The sequence below is a fragment of the Lissotriton helveticus genome, chromosome 1_2 (genome assembly GCF_964261635.1).
Source record: "Lissotriton helveticus chromosome 1_2, aLisHel1.1, whole genome shotgun sequence".
Taxonomy (NCBI): Eukaryota; Metazoa; Chordata; class Amphibia; order Caudata; family Salamandridae; genus Lissotriton; species Lissotriton helveticus.
The window spans coordinates 233,496,784-233,524,616 of NC_136058.1; the positions used below are offsets into that span (position 1 = coordinate 233,496,784).

General features: G+C 45.6%; 1 protein-coding gene across 2 annotated transcripts in view; it reads right to left on the reverse strand.

The window, feature by feature from the left end:
* LOC144800069 (cytochrome P450 4B1-like) overlaps positions 1 to 27,833 on the reverse strand; it is a 247,523-nt gene that overhangs the window by 83,157 nt on the left and 136,533 nt on the right. For both annotated transcript variants that reach the window (XM_078671651.1, XM_078671652.1), the window contains 2 exons: positions 7,721 to 7,845; positions 2,871 to 3,022 (listed from right to left, as the gene is read on the reverse strand). In XM_078671651.1, the coding sequence (XP_078527777.1) occupies positions 2,871 to 3,022; positions 7,721 to 7,845 (277 nt within the window). The remainder of the gene's footprint in view (positions 1 to 2,870; positions 3,023 to 7,720; positions 7,846 to 27,833) is intronic.

Below are 27,833 nucleotides of genomic sequence, written 5' to 3' on the forward strand. Positions count from 1 at the left end.
ATGTCAATAAAGTGTTTTTTAAAACATTTTGAAAGAAAATGTTGCATCATGGTTTGCACTAGCCCTGTGCTATTTATGCTATGATCCACAAAATTGTGAAATCCCAGGCTCTTACAACTTACCGTTTACATTTAATGAATCGTACTGTATCTTTATGTTATCTTTTTTAATGTTTTAAGGTTTTCTATTAACTTACTATTTTGTATTATGTACTGCATGTTTTATGAAATGAAACTTCCGAAATAAACATTTCTGATTGACTGACAGTTGCAGCAGGTGAAGTAGTGATGGAGCGAGGTAAAAAGCAAAATTTTGTATACCCCTCGTGAAGTTACTCTCTCATAACTGTAACATGACCTAATCATGTGGTTTGAAAAAAACTAACCAACATAGAATAGAATACACACACAAAATACACGTGGGATACTAAATTGCTTGTGTTGCAACCATAATCGACTAACCGAGTGATAATGGGGCATATGTAGGTAATTTCCATTTAGCGATTTTCAAATAGCGATTTTTAAGGAATCGCTATTTGAGAATTGCAAAATGGAATGTAGGTAATAATTCGCGATTTTTTTGCGAATCTCTAAAATTCCTTAATTGCGATTAGCAAATTGCGAATCGCAATTAAGGAATGAGTGTCTCATTCATTCCTATGTGCCAAGAGGCCCATAGGAATGAATGGGGATCCATTCTCAAATTGCGATTTTCTATGAGAAAATCGCAATTTGAGAATCGCAATTCCAAGGGTGCCAGGGAGTCCAAGGACACCTGTTGCACCCCTGGAATGTGCCTGTAAGTACATGTGGCGCACAGACATGCCCGAAGGGCATGTCTGTGCGCCACATGGCACTTTGAATTAAAAAAAATGCATTTTGACAGGAAATCGCAAAATACCACCTACTCCAAGTAGATGGTATTTTGCGATTCCTTAAGCCAAAATTGCAATTTAAAAGGCACCCCTACATAGCATTTAAGGAATCGCAAAATTGCGATTCCTTAAATGCTTGAGCAAAATAAGGAATCGCAATTTTTGCGATTCCTTATTTTGCTAAGTGGCACCTACATACCAAAACGCCGTTTGCGATTCTGTGATGTCTGAAAATAACGCAAAGGCTATATTTTAACCAAAAAGTGTCATAAATGTGCTTACTGTTTGTCTATTTGTGGCAAAAACATGAAGACAGGTGAGCAAACTACGCATAAATGTGGGTTTATTTGCTAGGTAATAACTAACAGGGATACCTTAGTAAGGGGGAGGTAAACAGAAGGGCTATAATTCAATAATTAACGTTCAAATGTGTTTGTTTCTTTAATAGTTCCTGTGGTGGCCTGTGAGTCCTAGTCCAAGATGGACGATTTCCATGACCCCGAGATTAATGTGAAGCACGCATGCGCTTGCTGAGTGGAGCTGCAGACGCGTATGAGCTGACTGCTGAATGGAACAGGTTAAGGACGATGTGCTCTGAAACCCTGACTGACTGCCAATAAAATGGACATCCGTTTTGTAAACCCTGGGAAAAAAGCTTAAAATTACAATTTAAAGGACAGGACGGAACTGGTATCCTTAAAGACAATGGCCAAATTCATTTAGCTGACTCTGCGGAAGTCAAGTAATAAGATGATTAGGGTATGCTCATCCACCCCTTGAACCAACCAATCAGAATCGTCGGAGACCCCAAATGTTACCCAATTTAGATAGTTTAGCTAGGAAAAAGGGTATAAAAGAATAGGTCCGGAGTTTAGAAAAAAGCTCTCTTTTCGATTTCAGTCTGCGTATCCTGACATGCTGCCGGAATGCTGAATTTCCTTGGAGCGTAAGAATTTAAACTTTTCAACTTTAAGCTTTGTTCGAATGAGTACTGAGTCTTTAGATGAGGTTAAATAGCTTGAGGGAATAGAGAGATAGAATTTGGGAACCATTTTGTCTTTTGCTAATACTTATGTCTTGTAAATGTCAAATACTGCATTTATTTTCTTTGAACTTAAAGTTAAAATGAAATATAAATGCGCAAGTTAAAATTCTTTTCTTTTCTTATAACTAACTGCAATAAATGAATTTAAAGTGAATAAAACTGATTATGCTAGGAGAATCTTCTTTAAATAAAAATTAGATAAATGAAGAATTAAGCAGGTCTTGTTCATCCTTAGCCTAATTTTTTACTAGCAGATCTGTCGCCAACAATGGTGGTGTGTTTAAATAAATTTCCTTGTTGATATAAAACCATGGTAAATGAAATAAAATGTCAGATGTATATAATATAAATAGTTAGTTTGACTTAAACACTCCGCTATAATACAGCAGCTCTCCTTTGATTCATACCGATCCATGTAGTAGGGAGAAAGTGTGTATGAATGATCCACAGTGTTATGGGCCCCACTGATGATTAAGTGCATGATTTGATACTACAGGGAAAGGTAATGGAGTTCTAGAAATTATTTCCGGAGTAGCGCTGTATCAGTAGCACCTGGGCCCAGGACCCGGAGGGGACAACTGATACCTGATAAATGCAGTAGTTTACTATCAAAAGGGGCCATTTTCCTTGCTTGCAGCAGGGCCCATGGCATCCTTGCTACATTACTGATCATAGACTTAGAGTCAAAATATAGCTGTAACGCAGTGGGACAGTATTAACCCTTTGCGTGCGTCGGATGGCCCCCGGCCGTCCGACGTCATGGTGGGCGTGTGCGGACGATGGCCGGGGGACGTCCTGACCACGCCCAGTCATAAATCACCCGCACTGCGTTGGAATTCCAGCCGCGGTCAACGGGTTAAACTGTAAGCAGCAACAACTGTTGCATTTCACCAAGGTAAATGCGTGATGAGTAAGAAATACCTTCAGATTGGAAATAAAAAGTATGAGTACCTGTGTGCTCGTGAGCTGTCCGACAGGCCCGGCGGTAGAGGTATCCATGGGGACTGAGGTAGTAAATGACATCATTATGGTATGGAAACCAGCGGATTCTGTGGTCACTCAGGTAGGACAGGCTATAAACGGCTTGGACGTAAGGATTCTTGCTGCAGGTACAGAAGATGATGTGTAAGAACAGAGGCTTCTTCAGATTAGATGTGAACAAGTACTTCTGCTGCTTTTATGTTATAACATTAAAAAAGCTTTGAAAGACATATTTGCACATGTTTATTAACATAATGGTCTGGAGTACCTTCACTTTTATTTGCTATGAAAACAATAATTGCATACCCTGACTTTCTACATGGGATATGCCTTTCGATGCACCACTATGAAATGCTACCTATAGAGAAAAAGCAGGAAGGTAATATAATGCAAAATACATGCATGTACCATGATATTTATATCACAAAGACATCTTGAATTGAAGAGTGTTGAATGTGATGGAAAAATGCACACTGAAAACCCAAAACTGGTACGTATACACGACAAAGTCAGCTGTCAGCAACTCGACGAGTTAAACTTCAATATTTATGTATCTAGAAGTGGGTGATATTCTACTTCATTGTTTGCAATAAATTTAAAATACACAATTTTGCAAATTTTGAAACTGCAATTGTCTTAAATTGTTCGGTCAAATACGAAGGTATGGAATTATGGCGAAAATCTTCCAATCTGGTTGAAAAAGTCTCATATTAATAGACTAATTGGGAGACATCCTTTACAACGCAACTTTTACCACGCAGTGCCTTTACGACGCAACTTTTACAACGCAAACCATTACAACGCATTGCGCTGGGGGGCGCTCTAGGATAGGGAATAGATTTAATTTACTATCCAACACCTTCCCTACTATCCACGGGGACTGGAGTTGGAATAGTAAATTAAACTATTCACTATCCAGCACCCCAAAGCGCTATGCGTTGTAAAGGCATGGTTGTAAAAACCACGTTGTAAAGGCATGCGTGGTAAAAGCATGCGTTGTAATGTCATACATCCAGACTAATTACTGTTATTGGCCCAGAGAACTGTAAGAAAAAACTGAAAAGGACGTTTCACTTATTTCCTGGAAAATATCATCAGTAAAACTCAGGGGCATATTACCAAGGGTGGTGATAGGCAATTATCGCCGGTTTAGCGGCTGTTTTCAGCCGCTAAGCCGCGATAATTCTATCGCTCTATTAGAAAGCTGTCGCTAACTGATGTTAGCGATAGCTTTTAGGTGATAGCGAGCGGTTTGGTGCCCGCTTTGCATGTCAGCGATATTAATAGCTAATGACATGCAAAGTGGGCATACCAACCTGTTAGCGACTGAAAACAGTCGCTAACGTTGCTATCGCCTATTAGCAAGGCAGGCATAGCGATGGAAATATTCCCGCTATCGCCAAAAAACAATGCCTGCTCAGACCAGTTCTTAGCCATGTTATCCAATGGGAGGTGGATAACATGGCTAAGAGCATTTTGTCACTAATGCGTGAATATCGCTGTATTCTCAGCGATATTCATGCATTTCGCCTGATTTTTATCGCTTTTGAGATAAATCTTGCAAATAGCAAGTTATGTCAGCGATAAAAACCGGTGATGCGTGGCGATAAAAATATTGCCGCTAACACTACTTAGCGATAAATATCGCAATTTGTTGGTAATATGCCCCTCAGTTTGGTTGTACTTCCACAAAACAGATTTTTGGACTTTTTAATAATTTTTTTTTCTTTCCGTACTTTCACGAACGATCTTTAAGTCAATTTTGCCCTTCTTCACAAAGGTTGTTACAGCTACTTTTTGATTTCATATTTTTTGTTTTTGGTAAGTACCTCTGCGGATGAAAATATTGAAGCGATTTTTAGAGGTGTTCCAAATATTACTTGGAGAGGCAAAACAACATGTTTGTACATCTAACCTGCCAATAAGTATCTGTTCATTGCTTTACTAGAAACACTTGCCCTACCCATCTTCAATGAGCAGCATTGGATAATCAGAGATGATGATAAAAACGGGTCTGTTGTTGTTAAAATAGGTACTAAAAAAGATCTCTTCAGTGTTTATGTGCAAAGTAAATACCTACCAGCCTATGAAACGTAAATAGGTCAAGTGAGAAGTCAGATGCTCGCTGGGGTGGACAAGAGAGTGAAGGATACATTTCTAAACTTCCAAGACAACTGGGCCCTGTTATTCACAGATATTTATAAACCAGTTTTTATACAGTAGACATTGCTAACTTTTCGGCACTTTGCCCAACCTCAAGGTTTAACCATACAAGAGTAATGCAATGCCATTTATAATACTGTGAACCTTAGATATGTTACAATGAAAAGACGTGGGTTGCCTTTGGGCAGATAGGTGTTCAATGCAAATGTGATACCTAACTTTGCTTATCTATTTCAGCTGGAAGTGCTTCAGCACAGGACTTAATTCACCATACTGCCCTCCACAATTTTCTGTGCCATTGATTCTGGTATTAAATCAGTCATATTTTATAGGGTTATTACTGAAAAAGCAGGACCAACTGTCCCCCGTGCTACATCAATGCTATAATTACAGGCCTTTGAACCAGCAGGGCTATTCCACATGCTGCAGCAATCTCATTATATAGCAAGCAAAAATATCCCTCAGACATGTAATATGACAAAATATCTAGCCTGTTGGGAAACAGATGTTCTAAGTGACTGTCTCAAAACTGGACTGCAGTACTCCACTCCATATGGCAAGCTTGTAATGGAAAAAAATAATCTATGTCAATACATGCCAGCTTTCACAAGGAACATATTTACCAAACAAAGAAAACTTTTAGCATTGTGCATTTGGCAAACTGTATGTTCCTGAAATAGATAAACTAAGCGATGCATGAACATTTGGGGGCATATATACAAGGGAATGACGGAGCGCGGAGCTGCTGCAAATTTTGCAGCACCATGCTCCGCCATTTCTAAAACACAGGGATAAACTGTATTTACAACAATATAGAGCGCCCCTGTGTTTTTCCCTAGTGCTGGCACTAAAAATAGCTGCCTGGTAGGATAACAAATACACTATTGCGCCATAGTGCAAGAGTGCCTGCTTTGCAGGGAATGATTGTTTATGTGCAGGGAGATGTCCCTTCCTGCACATAAACAATTAATAATGGCAATTTGCTACTTTTGTGTCTGCAACAGACATAGAAATAGTAAAAAGTCATTATTTAATGATTTATGTGCAGGAAGATAAACTATATTTAATGGCGGTTTGCTCTTTCTAGGCGTGCTACATTCTGCAACTCACATATAAAAAGCAAAAACAAAGAGAATTAAAATATTCCTCCTCGTTGCACCACTCTAAGGCCTGCTATTGGGTGGGGTTAATTTTTGGCACTGCCTAAGATTTACACCTCCTTGTAAATCTGGGGAAGCGCTAAAAAGCAATGGGTGTTGCAGTGGAAGGCCCACAGCAACATCCATTGCACGCCCCTTTCAAGCAGATACCTGCGTGAAAGGGTACCATATTGACAAAGCGGCATTAAGTCAGCAAAAGTGGCTTAGCACCACTTTTGTAAATATGGTGCAGGGCACTGCGCCACCAGAACATTTTTGAAAAGTGACGTTCCGGTGGTGCGATCCCATTGTAAATATGCTAGTTAGTTGTAAAAAGATATATTGTGGCTTGAAGCACATCATATAGATTAAAGCATATAATTTCAAGCTTTGCTCACACACACCAAGCATGTAGGGAACAGTGAGCTGCTTGGTAAGCTCCATTCACATAAAACAAACTTGTGTATTTAACAGCAATCATTTGGTAACCTCAGTGGATGTCTGCTGAAAGTATTCGGTCTTAGGCCAAAACCTCACTTTCAATCGACATTTGATTTCGAGTTCCTTACAGTTTCTAGGTCTGGATTTTGAAAGTGCTGCTGTTAAACACACCTATTGCTAACAATACGCTTGGACTTCAACCTTTGGCATTTTTTACGAGCATCTTTCTTGAGAATTTGTGATTCATATCTTGGTTCAGCCCAATGGAGTATCCCTTCCTCACATCATGATATTGATTGTTTGGGTACATTCTCCCACCTCTACTCCTGTGTCCGCAAAGAACTGCACACCTATAGACCTCGCTGTCCTCCCTGCTGACTTTCTCCTGCGTGTCTCGTTCTAATATGCTAACACATTCTAATATGCTAACACTACATGCATTAGCCCATCAAACCCAGGCATACTGGCTTTGATAAAGCTTGTTTTAATTCTGACCAGTGCTTTATTTCTGACTCTACTGCTTCCGAGCAGGACAAGATCTTCCCTTTCCTATTATAATGGCTTGAAGTATTAACACATATATGTACGTTTCTCATTGACCCACATGGGCTTCCCTCCAGGATAAACACATAGCATATTGTAACCTTTTTGCGAAGAAAGGCACATGTGTTTTTAATGACGTACAATGATATGTGTGAATAGTTTGGGTTTCTTTGTCACTGTTGTAGGAACTGATCTGAGAATTTTGGCCCGTGGTAGGAATTTCAGCTCCTGCATTATTTCTACCTTACCTCTTGTGAAGTGCTGTGGTGCTGGTTGTGATTCTCTCCATACTATGGCACTGTGGTCCAAGCAGACCTCTCTCACCTGGGAAATTGTATAAATTGCCCTTTTAGCATCATGCTTCTTTGTGTCTCAGTGCAATGCAATGTTGAGGGAGTTGACCCTTGACCATGTTCACCATGTTCACTATGTTGACCTGGGCTGTGGTTAATTGACACAGTGAGCCCTTTCATTGTCCTTTAAGGTGTAAATGTGTCCAGAGATGCACTTCTTCTACTACTGGTAAGCACCTACCTGTCTGTCTGGCAGTTGCTTTCATAGCTGAAGGCGCATTTCATGATGCTGTCAAGGGCCATCAGGCTGATGTGCTCAAAAAGTTCCACGGTGTTATTTTTGGTGATGAGCTTTTCCCATTTATCCTAGTGCAACACAAAAAAGCAATCCATCACTTTAAATCCTGTTGACATTGGTATGCTGTACTCACAAAGAAAAAGGGTGAGAGGTACAATTCCTCAACCGTCCTCCCTAACTATCAACCTAACACACATAACAAAGGACTGAGAAGGTAAGACTAATAATATATTACCACATTCTCTGGGAACCCATATATGGGTAAAAAGTGCCCTCACCCACTAATAGTGGCATGTTTCATCATAGGGTGTGCTACAACACCTCCTGTGCAGCCAATGCATAAGGCTGGAGCACTGTTTTTATACATAGATATATTCACTGAAAAAACCATAGGTTTCACACCAGTTATAGTTAGCTGGAAATTTTACTCGCATAAAACCAATGGAATTCCCACGATATAGTTAGTTGGACTCACTATAACTTGCGCGTGCAATGCACTGCTGATGACGTCACATATTACATCACTCATGACATGGTCAGTGACATCACTCATGACATCACTGATGACACCATCCAGTGAATGTGTGTCTTTCTGAAAAATAAATATGTTTTATATATGTATATGTAAAGGTCTGTATGGTTTGTTGGGGGTATTACTTAGCACATAGATGCTTAAATGACTGACTCACTGTTTGTATGTGTTTTGAAGACAGCATATGTGCAGGACTGTATGGGTGGATTAGTGTGTATATGTGTGTGTTAGTGAGTCAATGACTGTCTCACTAGTGTCTTTATCAGTATCTACATATGTTTTAATCTAGTATATGTGAATATTGATGTATATAAGTGAGTATATGTGAGAGTGAGGGATTGTAAGAGTTCCTGTTTAAATTAGTATGTGTTTCTATAAGTGATTGTTTAAGAGAGTAAGTATGTGTAAGTTTCCTTAGAAATAAAGTGGTAGTGTGTGTATAGCTGTATATGCAAATAAAGGGATGTTCAATAGTTTATTTGCATGTGTGAGTATGTGTGAGAGTATCTTTAGGATGACTGTCGGTGTGTAAGAGGATGTATAAGTGTATCACTACATATGATGAGTGAGTATATGTATGAGTGACTATATAGAACTGTTGGTGAATGAGTGGATGTGTATATAGATGGTGGAATTATTGAATTGGTTGTTGTAACTGGTATGGGTATCTCCATTTTTTTGAAAATTTTAGTTTCTATTTTTGAAAATGTGTTTCAAGGGTTACATTACAGTGAAAGGAGATCTGTCACTCTGTTACAAGGATGGTGTCATCAGTAATGTCATGAGTGATGTCACTGACCATGTCATGAGTAATGTAATATGTGACGTCATCAGCAGTGCATTGCACGCGCAAGTTATAGTGAGTCCAACTAACTATATTGTGAGAATTTCATTGGTTTTATGCGAGTAAAATTTCCAGCTAACTATAACTGGTGTGAAACCTATGGTTTTTTGAGTGAATTTCATAGGTTTTTTAATAGCAAATTTCTATTGCTATCAAATATAATATTTTCTTTAATGAATCCAATATTGTATATTTATGTAATACTCTTTTTTATATGTATATTCTTCTTTTTTTTTTTTTTTGCCCTGGTGCGCTCCCGGGGCGCGTACCGGGGAGCGCCCCGGTCAGTGCAATTTTGAGGCACGCCCCGGGGCGCGTACCGGGGAGCGTCCTGTTAGCACTATTGCCGCGAACGAAAACATCATTGTGACGTATCGCGTAGCCGCGTCCGCGTGATACGCACGGCGTAAGCGCGCCCGGAAGCACCCACGCGCATACGAACGCGCTACATAAGCGCCCCGGGGCGCGCCCCGGGTCGCGTAGCGTAAGTGCGTCGGGTCATGTGACCTGAAATTAACACTTTTTATTGGTTCAGAACAGTTTTGGTTTCCAAATGATGAAGGTCCGAGTCATGTGACCTGAAAATAACACTTTTCATTGGTTCAGGACAGTTTTGTTTTCCAAATGATGAAAGCCCCCACCTTTTTTCCTTCTTCTCACTTTGTCCTTTGACTGAGGAAGACCTGTTGGGAGAGCTATTCCCAATTTGTACTTTAAAATGGCTTCAGTAGCAGCAGCAGCAGGAGCATCTCAGCCACCACCACCACCACCACCACCAAGAGGACCTCCACAACACCACAGTGGTGGAGATGAAGAAGAGGAGGAGGAGGAGGAGGAGGAGGGGAGGAGGAGGTTCCTGCCAGAAGATAATACCCCATATAGGCCAAAGCAGCACATTATTTGGGAGTTTTCTTCTATCTCAAAGTACCAGAACAAAGTAAATGCGCCAAGGGTTACTTGCCTAATCTGTGGCACTGAACTTTCAAGGGGGAACCCTAACCAAAAATATTCGTTTGGCAATAACACCATGATTCGCCACATGCAATGCCGGCACCCTAACAACTATGCTCGAGCAGAGGTCCGAGAAATGGCCAGGAACCCTCCCCAATCTTCTCCGAGCACCTCCCAAAGTAAACAACCCACTCCATCGGGTCCAGAGGCAAGGGAGATGGTCCCAAACATACAACCCGGGTTTGCACAATTCAAATTTGTTTGTATTTTTTGTGGGCAAACAATTACTTATGGTGAGCAAAGCATTAAGCTCATCAACCGTGCTGGTGACAACCACGTGTGCCCCAAGAAACCTTAATTTTTTCCTGGTTTTTTTTGCTCCAGTTGAGCCATTTACAATTCCCTGTTTTTCGTTTGTCCCCATAAAAATAACAAAAAAATATAAAATTGTTTATAAAAGCCAAAAAAAGTACAAAATGTTCCAAAAAACAATAAAAAAAATATAAAACAACAAAAAGAATAAAAAAACTGTTCTTTTTAGAACTACCTCCAATTTATAAAAAAATGCTTTTATTGAAAAAAAATCTGTCATTCTTTTTTCCCCCTGGTACGCTCCCCGGTACGCTCCCCGGTGCGCGTACCGGGCGCTGCCCCCGCTGGCCCCCACATCAAACCTAGGGGGTCAGGGGGGGTCTACCCTGCCCCCTTTTGGTCATTTCCCCCTTTGTTTTTGCCACCTCTTGTGTCTCGATCCTACCGAGACACAAGATGGCGGCCGCTCCAGACTGTTTGTAATGTTGACAGACACCCGAGAGCCAATCAGCTTTCTGCTCGTGTACTCGCGTAGCGCGCCGGTACGCGCCCCGGTGCGCGTACCAGGGCGCGCTTATAGATATATATATTTTTTTAACCTAAATTACTCAAAATCCACTGGAGCACATATCTTGAGACATAGCAAAGGCACATCGGGCTACCAGTCCCTACAATTTTGCCAAGTTTGGTGGAAATCCATTCAGCCGTTCGGGCTAAAAGTGAGTCCAACCGCCCTATGGAAATTAACATGGGGAAAACATGTTTTGGGACCCCCCTTTTATCTCGGCCCCCGTTTGACGAACCCCCGCGAAACTTTCAGCGAAGGAGCGAAGATTCGTCCACTGGCGCCAAAGTTATTCCCAATAGAATGTTGCGGATTTCCTATGGAAATCAATCCTAACTATAACTACCTACTGGCGACCGCCAGTAGGTAATATATGTATATATATATATATATATATATATATATATATATACACACATATATACACTGACGAAGGCAGTACGCCGAGACGCGTTTGTTTGGTTCCTGACGAATAAAACGTATGGATTTGATTCACCCTCCTGAGTGCTGTGTTTCCTGATATAGACATCGGAAATTGTGAGCATAATATATATATTCACTTTTTGTGCAATAAATCTGAATAGATTTAATCTACTGTGTGTGCTGGTTTGGTCAATTCTTTGACCTTGGAGCAGAATATATATATATATATATATATATATATATATATATATATACAAACTCCTTTTCTTTTGCAAAAAGGCAGAGACCCACAAGAGGATTGCTTGGAAGGCTTTATTGCTGGCTTCACAGGGGAGTACAACACAAATGTCTTTTCGGCATATGCATTTCGGCTCCCGCCTCGTCAGCGCCGTTTGTGTCCACAGGGGAGGAATTTCTATGACGGATTTAAATACCCTGTTTCCTCCCCTGCATCTCGAGCTGCTCCGCCCCAGGTGGTGATGTTGACCACCTGTATTCCTCTTGGCGCGCCTTTTACCAATGGCGCCTCCAAGTCCCAGGATGCATTGTTCTTACTGCATCCCGGGTGCGAGGTCGGATATATAGATATATAGATATATATATATATATATATATATATATATATATATATATATATAACTTCAAATAAACATTACAAGTGATCCACCGTGCAATATTTTATTAAATCTGCCCCAGGAGTTCCCCTCTCTATTTTATTCTGGGCCCCTAGGCAGCATTAAAAAACGTATCTTGCGATGGTATTGAGGTATGATTGTCCTGTCATCTCTTATACTGTCAACATGTTCCGGCTAGTCATCTATGATCACTCAGGGTCATTGGCCTTCATCAGGACTAAGATACCTATAGTCACAATCACAATTCCTGGTTTCCGCTAGTTAGTAAGATCTTCAGTGATGTAATGTCATGCAGTGACCTTACCTGTCACTTCCGTTCATAACACCAGGAATTTACTGTAAAACAAATAACAACAAATTCAATCAGATTCCACAAGAGGATGAATGTATGTGGTCCTTGCACCCGAACCGCATCAATTGGGATCAAAAACTCATGTAATTGATTGTGTCATGCACAATAATGCCTTCTGTTCCCAATATCACATTTTCAATGTGAAGCGCCAATCAACACATTTGCATAAACATGGGGTTAAAAAATACAGATATACCAGTGGGATTAAGACTATTGCTTCTTACCCAGGTAATTTCTCAACTCTCTAAAACCTGGGTGGTGGCAGCAGCGTCGCCCTCTATTCACACACTGAGTAAAAGCAAAATGTTATTACTTTTTACCCATATATGGATTTCCAGAGAGGGTGATAATAGATCATAATATATTTTTTGTCTTACCGCCTCATCCCATTTGTTGTGTGTGTTACACTGGTATTCTACACTATATGTACCAATTCATAGCGGATCACAGAGCAAAAGCATCTGTTAAAATGAACCATCGATAAAATTCCTCAAAGTAACTTGTTCTGGATCATGAACCACAAAACAAACAAATAAAATCAAAATAATATTGCCACATGTCCTTACAGAGTAATTTCATTGATATGAGGTGGAGATTGCCATGAGGGATATACTTCATCATTAGAAAGGCTGTAAATAATTTTAAACTTTTTTCTTCCAAAGAATGTACCTCCCCTCCCCACACCATGGCTCGAATATTAAACAAGCATTGGCATAGCCAATAGGTCTCGCCTTTGGGACCTTAAAAGTGGACTACTGGTAACAACATTTGCAAAACAAGACACTAGAGCAGTAGAGACCTACCTTTCTATGTAAAGAAAAGACAATCCAAGCATACGTAAATACATACTGAAATGACTCGACCTAATCCCTGAGTGCAAGGAAGGATATGGAACCACTGTCTGCTGTTTGAAGGCTGAAACACAGCAATAATCAGGGTTCCGTGGTGGGCCCCTCAGACCTTTCTGCCCCGGTGCAACTGCTCCACCATTGAAAGCTACATACCTGGTATTACCCTATACGTTCCACGGTTTCCCCCAAGCTGTAATGTAACTTATTAACATACTGTTATCTCAAGATTAATAATTACTATTATACTAAAAAATCCAAAAGCATGTCCTCTGGTGATGCCCAGCGTATATTTCTGACTACACTGCTGAATGCAGATGGCACCCTTAAACTAGTGCCTCTGGGCATCACAGGGCATTCTATGAGGGCACAAGTTGTGACAATCTATCTGTGTACTTTGAGGGAAGTCAGGGGGTATAGGTGGTCATCTGACAACATTCGTCTACACATATGCACTGGTTTAGTGATGGGTACGGGGCCAGCACCCCTGCAGCAGGTGCTAGAACAAATCAGAATGTGTCTGACAGGGGCTGCGAGCTAAGGCAGTGGCAGCAGCATGCTGGGCGACCCCCAGCACAGGAGGTGGGGTGGGGGGAGGCGAGGGTGTGGAGAGAGCCTGAGGGGAGAGTGAAGAGGTGTGGGGCAGGGATCACTGACATAATATTGAGGGACATAATATCGACTATCAAAAATATCGGCAACAAAATATCGACAGACAGAATATCGACTTTGTATCTACAAACAGGTAAGTACAAAAATATCGAGTAAAAAATATCGTTTACGGGGCGTGGCCAAAACGGCCATGTGAACGGGCGCATCTCGAGCGAGCTCCTTCACCCCGCTGCCTAAATAAGCCATCATAAGCGAAATTCGGGGGGCTTCATGGGGGGCCACACCTACTAACTGCGCCCTGGACACGAGGTGACCTTCGGAGAGACCACTTCGGTGCGGGAGACCCAGCTGGGGCCAGCTAGGGACCTGGACGGTTAGCTGCCAGGGTGCTACCGCCATGTTGTCACCGCGCCTGGCGGCTGGCACCCTGGTCTCGTTTCCCTGGCGGACAGTTCCCAGAGCTGAAGCGGCGACCGGAGGCACAAGCAGATCCCGTTAGGCGGATTCCCCAGCCGCAGACTGCACGTCGGGGGACCAGCGGACGGAGGGGACGAGGCTACCGACGTCGGGGCGATCCCCATGGCAGGGGCTTTGCGGGCGCCCGGCCGCAGACCCTACGAGAGGCCCCGGCTTTGGTGGAGACGCAAGGCCGCACTTGGCGTGGGAAAGCCGCCGGCTGGCCTACTGCTGAGAGACCCTGCTGCGGGACCACAAGCGGTCGCAGGGACGAACTGGTGAGCTGTCTCTGTTGTATCCACCCCCTGCCTACCGACGGATGCGCCCTGGACTCCTGAGCCACGACTGGGCTCATTGAAGGTACTGTCCGCCATCTTGCCTCCCCCCGACTGACGCCCGGGTGCCTGTCCTCCCGGGCTGCAACGGGACTTAGCTGAGCACTGCGGCCCCCGGCGGGTGGTGTCCGCCTGCTAGAGCGGAGTCGGGTGCTGTGGAGTCGGCCCCACCAACCCACACTGCCATCTGGGTGGAGAGGAACGGACCCCGACTCAAGAGCCATAGCTGGTCCCTATCTCACCATCGGACTGAGCTGGGCCGGCAGTCACTGCGCCCCTGCTTCGGGGCGGGGGGCGCTGCCCGGGGGGCTGAGGAGGCGGTTGGAGCGCTCTCCCCTTCACCTGCGGAGCAAACTGGGCCTTGTCCGCTATCTTGCCTTCTCCGACCGGCACCTTCACCCCGGGTGCCCGACCCTGCTGATCATCGGGGGCCCCGGTGAGAGTTGGCCGCCTGCTTGTGCTGAACCGGGTGCGGGAGAGTTGGCCCTGCCGACTGCCGCTGTTGTCCTGGAGGGGGGAGACGGGGCCCTGCCTTGTGAGGTGCACACCGGCCTAGGCCCTACACCGCGACCCAGCCCTGCTGTCCTAGCCTGCGGACCCACGCTGGACCTGCAACAATTCACCCCCACCTCAGAACGGACTCCGGAGCGGATGACACTGCCCGGGAGGCTGCGGAGGCGGCTCGAGCGCTTTTCCCCTCACCGGTGGGTTGGACTGGGCCTGGCTACTTGACAGTGCTGCAGGAAGTGTGTGGCCCGGCTATTTGGAGGGAGCATCGTAGTCGGCTGGCTGGGTGAACCGCTGCACCCGCTGGTGTCTGCACCCCACAGCCTGGCTGGCTGATCCTGAGCAGGGGGGAGAAGCTACTGAAGACGCGTGAGTACCCCTTCATCTGCCTTGGAACCCCGGGGTGACTTCTGCGCAGCTCATTTGCCCTCTGAGAGACGCGGAACGATAGTGGTGAGGGAGCGGGGGTGCGCTCCAGCTGCCCTCAAGAGGAGCCGCCACATACTGCGGGGAAGAGCGGTGCAGCGTCCTGGGCTCGAAGAGAGGGCTGACCATCATAGCAGATCCCTCACGCACTGGTGACACCTTAAGGACTCCTGAAGACTCAGGCCTGAACTCCACTTGCTGGACAGAGCGGATCTACATGCGAGGAGGTGCTTGGGAGGGGAGAGGGCTACCAGTGGTGTACTGAATAACCCCCACGCTGCTGCAACGACATAGTGGAATCGCGCCCACGGCGACGGGCGACACATCGGGTGGCTGGACATTGCGCTCCTGATCGACAATGACCCGCAGCAGAGGGGGCAGGACGGACCCGGCGGCGGCGCCTAAGGGCACATCGGTGGTTGCCATGTGGGGCAAAGCAGGAGCGCCAGCGCCAACTGAAGAAGTGCCGCCACCTGCTGCCGTCTCCCCTCCGGTGACCCAGGCCTTCATGTCCTCTTTCATGGCAGACCTGAAATCGGAAATAGGGTCCCTGAGATCGGAAGTGCACTCGTGCGTCAAGGAGGCGACCGAGCTGGGAGACAGGGTTGATGGACTCGAGAAAATTGTTGATACACGCACAGAAGATCTGGAGCAGCTGTGGCAGCGAGTGGCGACCCTGGAGGAACAAAACATCGAGCTCCATGTCAAGCAGGAGGACCTTGAAAATAGGGGGCGCCGCAACAACCTCCGTATACGGGGTGTGCCACTCGGGGAGGAAGGGTCTGACGCCATGGCCTATGGGGCCCAACTCCTACACGAGGTGTGGGGCAATGAAGAAGCCCCCCCTCCGCTCTTGGACCGTGCTCATCGAGTCTTCGGGGCGGGAGGCAGGACGGGCCTCCTCCCGGACATTATAACCCGAGTGCACTACTTCACGGAGAAGGAGGCCATACTGAAAGCGGCGAGGGACAAGCCGGACCTACGCTACGGAGGGCACAAGATCCAAATCTTCCAAGACCTGGCCCCTAACACGCTGCATAGAAGGAAAGTCTTCCGCTCGGTGACGGAGAAGCTGCGGGCTCTTGCTATTCCCTACCAGTGGGGACATCCCTTTGCCCTCATCTTTCGCTGGGAAGACAAGCGCAGAGTCATCCGCTCCTACCGCGAGGCGGCACAATTGCTTCGACTCTCGGAATCCCCGGAGCACAGCCCCTCCCGCTCCAGGCGCCAAAAGAGACTCCCGGCCCGACCGGACTGGACCACGGTAAACCGGCGTCGCCGAACCCCCCCAGTGGATGACTGCTCCACATCTCAGGCCAAGCAGGATATCATAGAGCACATCCGCTCCCTTGAAGGTGATCGCGAGGGGCACCTCTCGAGGCCTCACACTCCGTGAAATGAAGAAGAACAGCTCCCGACCCTAGGTGGTCAATGACCAGCGAGGAGAACACTGCCACAATCCCTGATCGAAGACCTCTACTTCCGCGAACGAGATAGACGCCATGGAGTGAACTCGCTCCCCTGAAGGTGACCGTGGAAGGCAACCCCGCGGACTTATACCCAGTGAAATGGAGAACAACGACTCCTGATTGCCTGCGGCCCCTAGGGGGTCATACACCTTGGCGGAGACGGTTGACACTGTGCCTCTTCGATTGCTGACCGCTCCGCGCTCCAGGTCAAGCAGGGCATCACAGAGTACGCTTGTTCCCTTGAAAGCGATCGTGAGCGTGAGGGTCGGACCCTGCGGCCTTTCAGTTCAGGAACTAGCTCTTCATCGCTGGGGCCCGACCCTTCTGAGCCGACTGATATGGCACACTTACCTTTGCGATGTACTTGAGTTAACTACCCCCGAACCCGCCCTGGGCAGCGGGGCAGACGGCCTCGGGGCAACCGGGACCCATATCTTCAGTAGACCACCCCCCACTTTGTCCCATAGGAAGTGACATTCCTGAGACCATCCAAACCCTCGGGTAGAGGATGCCCGGAACCTGGGACATTATACTATGGCCCTGTTGGCCTGTTGTGGTTGTATACCTTCTACGTACTTTCTATTTTCCTGCCCGCTCTGCTTTTCCTACTTCTCATCTGAGCTTTCCCTGTACTTGGGCCCTTCTCCCTTTGTGTAGTGTGGTGGTCTGGAGACTATTGCAGGTATCTGCGCGACAGTGGTGGGCGGGGGAGGCTAATTCCCTTCACTCCACAGGGTGGAGGGTAATGGGCGATGAGGCGGCTCTTACCCCCTTAGTGTCATGGCGGTAAATGTTCCCAAACCCCTAAAGGTCCTGACGCTCAATGTCAAAGGACTTAACTCCCCCAATAAGCGGAACCAGGTATGGCGCTATCTTCTCCATCATTCCCCTGACATCATCTTCCTTCAGGAGACACATCTTTTGCGGGGGGACACTAGACGCATGGCGCATCCCAGATACCCCACACAATTCTGGGCATCGGCTGACACTAAAACGGCGGGGGTGGCAATCCTGTGTAGAGCTGGCTTAAGGCGGGGATCCACAAAACCCTACAAGAGTGGAGACGGACGCTTCCTTCGGGCTGCAGTACAGGTGGGAGGGATACAGTTCACTCTAGGCAATGTAGTATATGCACCCAACCAGTCGCAAGAGAAATATCTCCAGTCGCTCCTGCGGGAACAATTTAAGACCGGCGAACCGCGTACAATATTGGGCGGGGATTTCAATCTAGTGTGGGACCCAGACATAGACCGCGGGGAGACTGCGTTTAGCGGCGCGGGCACGATGTCATCCACGCTAAGGGCGCAAATTACGGACCTAGGGCTCGTTGATGCGTGGCGTTACCATAATCCAGGAGTCCGTGACTACACTTTTTACTCGCACTCACACCGCACCTACTCGCGTATCGACCACATCTTTACCTCTCTTGACCTGACCCGGGACACGCTGAAGGTTGTCATCTCGGATATCTCGCTCTCGGACCATGCACATGTGGAACTAATGCTACAGGATCCGTTAGCGCACACCCCCCAGGAACGACGATGGACCCTCCCACCGAGCGTCCTTCGGGACCCGGAGGATGTTAACAGCATCCGGGAAGCCATAGACTCGTACTTCGCCATTAACGACAACTCGGAAACGTCATTCCCGGTAGTGTGGGATGCCTTTAAGGCCACCATACGGGGTCACATTACCTCCCTGGCGATAGCGAGGAGACGGGCGGCCTATAAACTGGAGACTGACCTAGCGGGTGAGATCAAACAGGCGGAGGCGCAGGACAGAGACCGACCTACCCTGGCGTCCAGGAGGACGTTAGCTAACCTTAGGGGACAGCTTCGACTCCTGCGCACCAACAAGGCGGAACACTCTCTACTAGCATTAAAGCAAAAATACTATGAGGGAGGGGATAAGGTGGGGCGCCTGCTGGCAGGAAGGCTGAGGGCGAGAGCAGCCAGAGCCCATATCGCTAATATACAACGTCAGGATGGCTCTAGTGCCGTCACTGAAAGGGCCAAACAGGACGCCTTTGTGGCCTACTATACCTCCCTGTACGCGGGGGAACCTACATCAGTGGAAGCACGAGCGGCCGTCCTCGATGACTATGAGGGGACTCCGTTACCGCCGGCATGCGCAACAGAGCTGGAAGAGCCCATACTGGAAGATGAGGTCTCTGCGGCTATTAAAGATCTCCCCACGGGGAAAACTCCGGGGCCAGATGGCTTGCCGCTGACCTTTTACCGAATCTTTCTGACTCAACTTCGTCCCTATCTACTGAGGCTGTACCACTCTTTTTTGGACGCATCTGGCCTGTCCCCTGATATGGGAATGGCGGAGATTGCATTGACACCGAAACCAGGGAAGAATCCTGCGCTATGTGCCTCCTACCGTCCTATCGCCCTCCTGAACACCGACCTAAAGATCTATACCAAGATACTGGCTAAACGACTCGACCCATACATGCCAGGGTTGGTGAACCCGGACCAGGTGGGGTTCTTCTGGGACCGGCAGGGGGCTGACAATGTACGCAGACTGGCGCATCTAGTAGGCAAGGTGCGGCATTGGGACATCCCGGCTTGTCTTCTCTCGCTTGACGCGGAGAAGGCCTTTGATCGGGTAGATTGGGCCTTCCTGAAAGAGGTACTCCAGAAGCTCGGTCTAGGCCCCAAAATGATAGCGAGTATCATGGCCCCATACCTAGGGCCACAAGCCAGAATCAGGGTAAATGGCCAACTAACACCGCCGCTAACGATACACAGAGGCACGAGACAGGGGTGCCCACTTTCGCCGCTCTTGTTCGCCCTCGCAGTGGAACCACTTGCGGCAATGATAAAGCGCGATCCTAGAATACATGGAATAGCCCATGGGGGGAGAGACAATAAGGTGGCCCTATTCGCTGACGACCTGATCCTCACCCTCACGCGCCCTCGTGAATCCCTACCAGCGGTCCACGAGGTGCTCTGTCTATATGAACAGGCGTCAGGCCTTAAAATAAATCATACTAAATCTTGGGCGCTCAACCTCACTATACCTGCGGAGGAAATCCCAACCCTGAAGAAGGCTGTGCCCTACCAATGGGCGGAGAGCCACATCAAGTACTTGGGCCTTACCCTGACCCCCCATTTAGACTCCTGGTCCTCGGTAAACTGGACGTGCCGCAAAGCGGTGCTAGAGGACCTTCGGAAGTGGAAGCCTCTGATGATCTCATGGCTGGGGTGCCTTAACGCGGTTAAAATGTCGATCCTCCCTAGAATTCTATACGTATTCCAATGTCTGCCCACCCCTATCCTGCTCCACTGCATTTGGAGCCTTCAGCGCGAAATCACGTCCTTCATCTGGGGCGGGAAGCGCCCCCGGTTCTCGCAGAAGGTTCTTATGGAACCAAGGGATAGAGGCGGCCTGGCATGCCCCAATTTGGTGCACTACTACTGGGCAGCGCACCTCCGCTTCGTGGTGGAGTGGGGCACATGCGAAAGTGACAAGCATTGGTTCCATATGGATCGAGCGGTCACAGGACGCACCATATGGGACCTACCCTGGCTCCCGCGGACGGCACGCTCCAGAAGTGCGTACATGGCAGTCCCCACAAAAACGGTCCTGGATATCTGGGATAGTGTAGCTGTGTCTAGGGGTCTCACTACCTTCCCATCCCCGCACACCCCGATAGCAGGGAACCCACAGTTCCCCCCGGCTTACCGGTCTCGGGCGTTTGAAAACTGGACGCAAGGGGACTGCAGAGTTATTGGAGACCTTTTCCTCGGGGGCTCGCCCAAAACTTGGAAGGACTGCAGGGAGGAATTTAGGGTACCGCTGATGGCTGGCTTACAGCACGCTCAGCTACGCCACTGGACTACGGGTGACGACATGTACGAAGCGGACACTCGGGCCTACACGCCCTTCGAGAAGTTGGCACGTTCCCTTGGGGGGCTGAAGAGGCTAATCTCGCAAATATACTACATACTGCAGCACCCTGCATCGACGCCTGCACACCCCTATCAGAGACAATGGCAATTAGCGGCAGACACAGACATTGACCTCTCCCAATGGAACAGACTATGGCGAGATATACCCAAGATATACCGCAGTGTCCCGCAGAAGGAAAACGCCTATAATCTGCTCACTCAATGGTACTACACCCCACTGCGCCTTAGCAAGATGTTCCCCAATGCCTCGCCGACGTGCTGGAGATGTGGCTCTGCGACTGGTGACTTTGTGCATATATGGTGGACGTGTCCGACCCTGGCTGTTTTCTGGAAGGAGGTGCTTAGCCATATCAAAGGGGTGCTGGGTTTCCCCCTGCCTGAGGCCGTGAGCACGGTTCTACTCGGCATTCGGCCTACCGCACCTAAGGCACTCACCCGCAGCGACTGGATCCTTGCGCTCCAAATGCTGGGTGCAGCTAAACAACTCATCGCCCTATACTGGAAGCGAACGGAGGCGCCGCCCATAGCTTCCTGGTTTGTGTGCCTTTGGCAGGTCCTGGCAATGGAACTACTCACAGCACGGTTGCAGGCGCGGGACACACGCTTCAAAGCGGTTTGGGAGCCCTTAGTGCGTCACCTCTGCTCTACAGAATATGCGCTCCATATGCCCCCTAGACTCCACGCTCTGCACCTCTTTGAGGACGCAATCGTCCCTGCGGACCCTGCCAGGCTAGGCCCTTGACTACCATACACACTACAGATGCTGCTGCTACCACACGCGCCCCCCTACACCCTACTCCCTGGCTTGCCGCGCGTACCCACCACCCTCTCTCCCTCTCTTTGCCTACTCTCAGTCTCACCTGCTTCCTTTCTTCCTACTTGCCACTCTGGCCTTCGTCTCTCTATGGGACAGTTGTGCCCTGTTGGGCTGTTTGAGACAGTTGGGCTAGTTGCCCGCCATATACCCTCATTGCAAAGCAGATATACGCTCGCATGCGACAAGCCTCCGCGAAACTCACTCCTACGCCACGCGGCCGGCCCTCCCTGGAGGGTTGTAGGCAAGGCGCTGTGTTAAAGCTCCTCTACCGTCCAAGCTGGCGCAGAAACACAAGAGCTATCACATACGCGGCCGGCCTCGACACGAGGTTGTAGGCTTAACGCTGTGTTCAAAATAAAAATAGATTTGAACTATAAAAAAATATCGTTTACAAAAATATAGTTTATAAAAATATCGACTTTATTAAAAACAATGTTAAATTAAATTAATATTAAAAATTAATTACTAAAATATACTTAAAAATACTTAAATTACCTTATAATAATTAAATAATTAATGAAAGTTATAAGAAAATAATTTTACAATCATATTTGTTAAAACATATATATATAGTAACATAATATAATTAAATAATATCCAATATTATTACCGTAGGATAGCGGAAGTGTAAAAATTACTATTCCTACTCCAGAGAGTGCAACAGTAAGGAAAGCGTTGGATAGAGTAGGGGTAAAAATTACTATTCCCACTCCAGTGGGTGCAACAGTAGGGAAAGCGTTGGATAGCGTAGAGTTAAAAATGACTATTCCCACTCCAGTGGGTGCAACAGTAGGGAAAGCGTTGGATAGCGTAGGGGTAAAATTTACTATTCCCACTCCAGAGAGTGCAACAGTAGGGAAAGCATTGGATAGCGTAGGGGTAAAAATTACTATTCCCACTCCAGTGAGTGCAACAGTAGAAAAAGCGTTGGATAGCGTAGGGGTAAAAATTTCTATTCCCACTCCAGTGGGTGCAACAGTAGGGAAAGCGTTGGATAGCGTAGGGGTAAAAATTACTATTCCCACTCCAAAGAGTGCAACAGTAGGGAAAGCGCTGGATAGCGTAGGGGTAAAAATTACTATTCCCACTCCAGTCGGTGCAACAGTAGGGAAAGCGTTGGATAGCGTAGGGGTAAAAATTACTATTCCCACTCCAAAGAGTGCAACAGTAGGGAAAGAGTTGGATAGCGTAGGGGTAAAAATTACTATTCCCACTCCAAAGAGTGCAACAGTAGGGAAAGCGTTGGATAGCGTAGGGGTTTAAATTACTATTCCCACTCCAGTGAGTGCAACAGTAGGGAAAGCGTTGGATAGCGAAGGGGTAAAAATTACTATTCCCACTCCAGTGGGTGCAACAGTAGGGAAAGCGTTGGATAGCGTAGGGGTAAAAATTACTATTCCCACTCCAGTGAGTGCAACAGTAGGGAAAGCGTTGGATAGCGTAGGGGTAAAAATTACTATTCCCACTCCAGTGGGTGCAACAGTAGGGAAAGCGTTGGATAGCGTAGGGGTAAAAATTACTATTCCCACTCCAAAGAGTGCAACAGTAGGGAAAGCGTTGGATAGCGTAGAGGTAAAAATTACTATTCCCACTCCAGTGGGTGCAACAGTAGGGAAAGAGTTGGATAGCGTAGGGGTAAAAATTACTATTCCCACTCCAGAGAGTGCAACAGTAGGGAAAGTAAATACTTCTTATATTATTTAAAAACAGTATCAATTAATATCTATAAAAATTAATTAAAGGTAATTACCAATTTAATATAATTTAATAATTCATCAATTAAAATTACAAATTACAATGAATTTTACTATTGGTTACCTATTTAAATTAATTACAAATTAACAATTATTTAATTAACAATTAAAAATTAATTAACAATTAATTCAAATTAAAAACAATTAAATAAATTGAATCATTTAATTAATTATGAATAAATTACTTCCCACCCTATTCCCCTATAAACTCACAACCCGCTACAGAAAATAAATTAGTAAAATTAACATAATTAGCAATTAATCAATTAAAATAAATTAATTGGCAATTAAAATTTAATTAATTACCCATAAAAAATTAATTAACAATTAATTCTAAAAAAATAGCAATAAATATTTTTACATATTTAATTAATTATAAATAAATTGCTTCCCACCCAATTCCCCTATAAACCCACAACCCGCTACAGAAAATAAGTTAGTAAAATTACGATAATTAGCAATTAATCAATTATTTTAATATTAATTGCCAATTAAAATTTAATTAATTACCAAATATAAATTAATTAACAATTAATTAAAAATGAATACCAATAAATACATTTACATATTTAATTAATTATAATTAAATTACTTCCCACCCTATTCCCCTATAAACCCACAACCCGCTACAGAATTCAATTACGCAAAAATTAAAAAAACTAAATTCATTAATTAAAATTAATTATAACATACCTACACACTTTTCACACATATAATAACATAACAAACACTAAAAAAATATGATATTATTAGAAATTTGATAATTTTAATAACCTATATTATATACTTCGATATTTTAACTTTCTATATTTTTAACATTCGATATTACATTACTTACCTTCAAAACGATATTTTTGATGTCTATATTCTGTCCATTCGATATTTTGTCCAGCCTATATTTTGAAATCGATATTATGTCCATTCGATATTTTGTAGTCGATATTATGTCTGTTTATCGTGGGCAGGTTGTAAGAGGGTCCGAGGAATGGCCAGGGAGAGAGAGGGAGAATGATGACACGTGAGACGGAGGGAGGCAAGTGGGCGAAAAGTGAGGGAGGTAATTGAGGCAGACAAAAATCGCTGGAAAATAAAAGGGGGCCAGGTAGGAAAGAAGGGGGGTCGTGTTTGAAAGGGGGAGCGGGATAAGGAGGCTAATAAGCAGAGGGCAAAGCATAGAAGTGAAGAGGGAAGAAGGTGTGAGGAGCAGGGAGCTAAGAGAAGCACGGAAGTTTAGTGAGGCAAGGAAGATAAGGATCCAAGAGCAGTGGGAGAAGTAAGATGAAGGCGTAGTAAGAAAGAAGTGGAGGGGCAAAAGAGGCATGGAGAAACAGAGGAAGGAAGTTCAAGGAGTAGGGAGCGTGGAAGCAAACGAAGGAAGAGAGGCGTGAACGGTTTAAATGCAGTCATGGGAGAGAAGAAAGGAACTAAGAAAGAAGGAAGTGGAAAAGCAGAGTGGAGAGATGGTGGAAAATAAGGGTGGAGAGGCAGATTGTGGAAAGGGAGAAAAGTGGGGAGGGAACGATTGTCTTTTGCAAGCAATTAAATTAGTTTGGAGCAATACCGCCAAATCTGAAGTGCGTCTCTATGTGGAATGCATAACCATTTTTTATGCTACTTCTTAATTCCCAATTTAACATGCTCCCGAGCCCCGTAAACACATCTTCAAAACAGAAAGAAAGTCATCTTATTGTAGACTGTTACTGCAGATATTTCCACAGTAAATTACTTGTAAGAGAAAGGTCACAAATCGCATTCTCAAAACTCACGTCTTTGAATTCATGACTAAATCTACCGCACCTTAACAGAACTCCGACAATCTCCATTCTCTTCCGAACACTTTACTCACCATTTCTGAGTTCTGCTGAGACATTTCTTTCCTGATTGCGAATGTATTTTCTAGAATAAAATCCTGTCTCTGAAGCCTGCCTAAATATGCCAGTGCCGCACAGAAGTTTAGTGAAGCAAGGAAGATAAGGATCAAAGAGCAGTGGGAGAAGTAAGATGAAGACATAATAAGAAAGTGGCGGGGCAAAAGAGGCATGGAGAAACAGAGGAAGTAAGTACAAGGAGTAGGGAGCGTGGAAGCAAACGAAGGAAGAGAGGTGAGAATGGCTTAAATGCAGTCATGAGAGAGAAGAAGGAACTAAGAAAGAGGGAAGTGGAAAAGCAGAGGGGAGAGATGGTGGAAAATAAGGGGGCGAGGCAGTGTGTGGAAAGGGAGAAAAGTGGGGTGGGAAGAGATATTCAGGAACTGGAGCCGAGATGGAGTAATGAGTGGTCAGAGAAACTGACGGGAAAGAGAAGATGGATGTGGAGACAATGAAAGGAGGGAGGGGAGAAGCGATGGAGAAGAATGGAGCGCACAAAATGGCAAACTACGGGAGAGAGAATGAATCAGAAAGAGAACAAGCATTGGCAGCGGGGCCGTAAAAGCGATGCGCCCGTGAAAGTGATCACGCGAGAAGCAGCAGCTGTTTTTAGGCACACTCGTGCTTGTGGCCCCATCCGCCTTGCGGGAGCAAGCAACAGCCAATTAGCATGCGCGCCGCTGCTCGCTCCCGCAAGGTGGATGCCCCCAGAAGCACGAGTATGTGCTTTCAAAAACAGCAGAGCGACGGCTAAAAGTCCTCCTATGCAGCGTATGCGTGCTGCGTAGGCGTGACCTGAAAAGGGTAAGTGTATGTGACTTGCCCATACCAACATGGTTGCAGGTAATGATGGGGCACGGACATCATGTGTAAAATATGCATCCTATATCTACTGTGTGCAGTCTTTCAAGTGGCAAATGTATGTGTGTGTGTTTGTGTGTGTTGGCTCGTTTGTGTGTAAAATAGGTTCACATAGGAAAGCAGCTGAAAGGGCCGAAATACTATATGGTCCATAAAAATGTTCTATGTATATGTTCTAATATCACTCCATAGAAGCTACAAAATTTACTCTGTGGGAACAGACATTCTGGCGCCTATTCACACAAAAACTAGGAAATCTACACATGGATATTTACATTTATATTGGAGTGCCAATTTCCTACTTTGTTGACTTCATAAACTCATCAAAGAATTTGCAGTGAAAAACTACAGTTCACACTTGTTTCCCATGGGCATAACACAAGCCCCAGTGGGGTCAACCCTTCAGGGAGACCCCAAGCCAAAAGGGGGCCCTTATTAAGCCAATGTCCAATGAATGTCTGTGTGATACGGTAGACTAAGGGGCCCTTCTTCAAATTCTGCAAGGGGGTCCATCACTTTGCATCACGCCACTGTGGTTTCCATGTTGGTTCCTCGTGAAATTGTGTCATCTCTGTTTTGGAACTCTACCGAGGGGGAATATAGTGAATACATACTTTTTGTTTCTTTTTTATACACAGGGAAATAATTTTTCCCCCTAGAAAAACCTCAACCCTCGCACCCCCAACACACTTGAGTGTGTTACATTTCCTTTGACACCGGAAGAGAAATGGTAATACTTTGTGAATGTTTTCAAACATCTAAAGCTAGCTCCACCTTGAAGCACCCAGGAACGCCCTCAAAACATCTGGGGCCATATTATAAAGAAAGGGCGATACATTATCAACACTTTTATTGACAGGAAACTGCCGCTAAAGGGGCGATAATGGGCTTGATGATATGCCCTTGTGAATTCCCATAGAAGTCTAGGTTCACACCAGAACGTGGGCTTCTATGGGAATTCACAAGGGCATATTATCAAGCCCATTATCGCCGCTTTAGCGACAGTTTCCTGCTGATAAAAGTGGCGATAATGTATCGCCCTTTCTTGATAATATGGCCCTCAGTTTCCAACATATGACAAATGTCTGAATGCCAGCCATACATAAAACCGACTGTCTTTTAATAAAGCATATTTATTGTTTTCCTTGAAGTAGAATCAGGGAGCATATCATGTATGAAACATGGGGTCTAGTGCCAGGTTGCTCGTTATTTTGAGATAATAGAGCCCCCATTAACTAACAGTACAGCTGAGTGCATTATTTACTAGGTGCATCAATGACTCCTCATTCTGACTTCTGCACTTGGGAATGGTGGATGGCATAGAAATAGCAGATTCCCTGTGCTGACATACAAAACGCAGAATGAGGGTATTTTACTGAAACAAATTTTGCAATATTTTACCTAACAAAATGTTTCTAAAGAAAATGCTGCACTACTGCACAAATTATATATTTCTGTCTACTGTCAATTCAGGATTACCAAGTGATTAGAGCAAGGACTGTAATATTGAACTAACCAATGCACAATATCACTTGAGTCATTAGCAGGCCTTAGAGGAAACCAATTTAT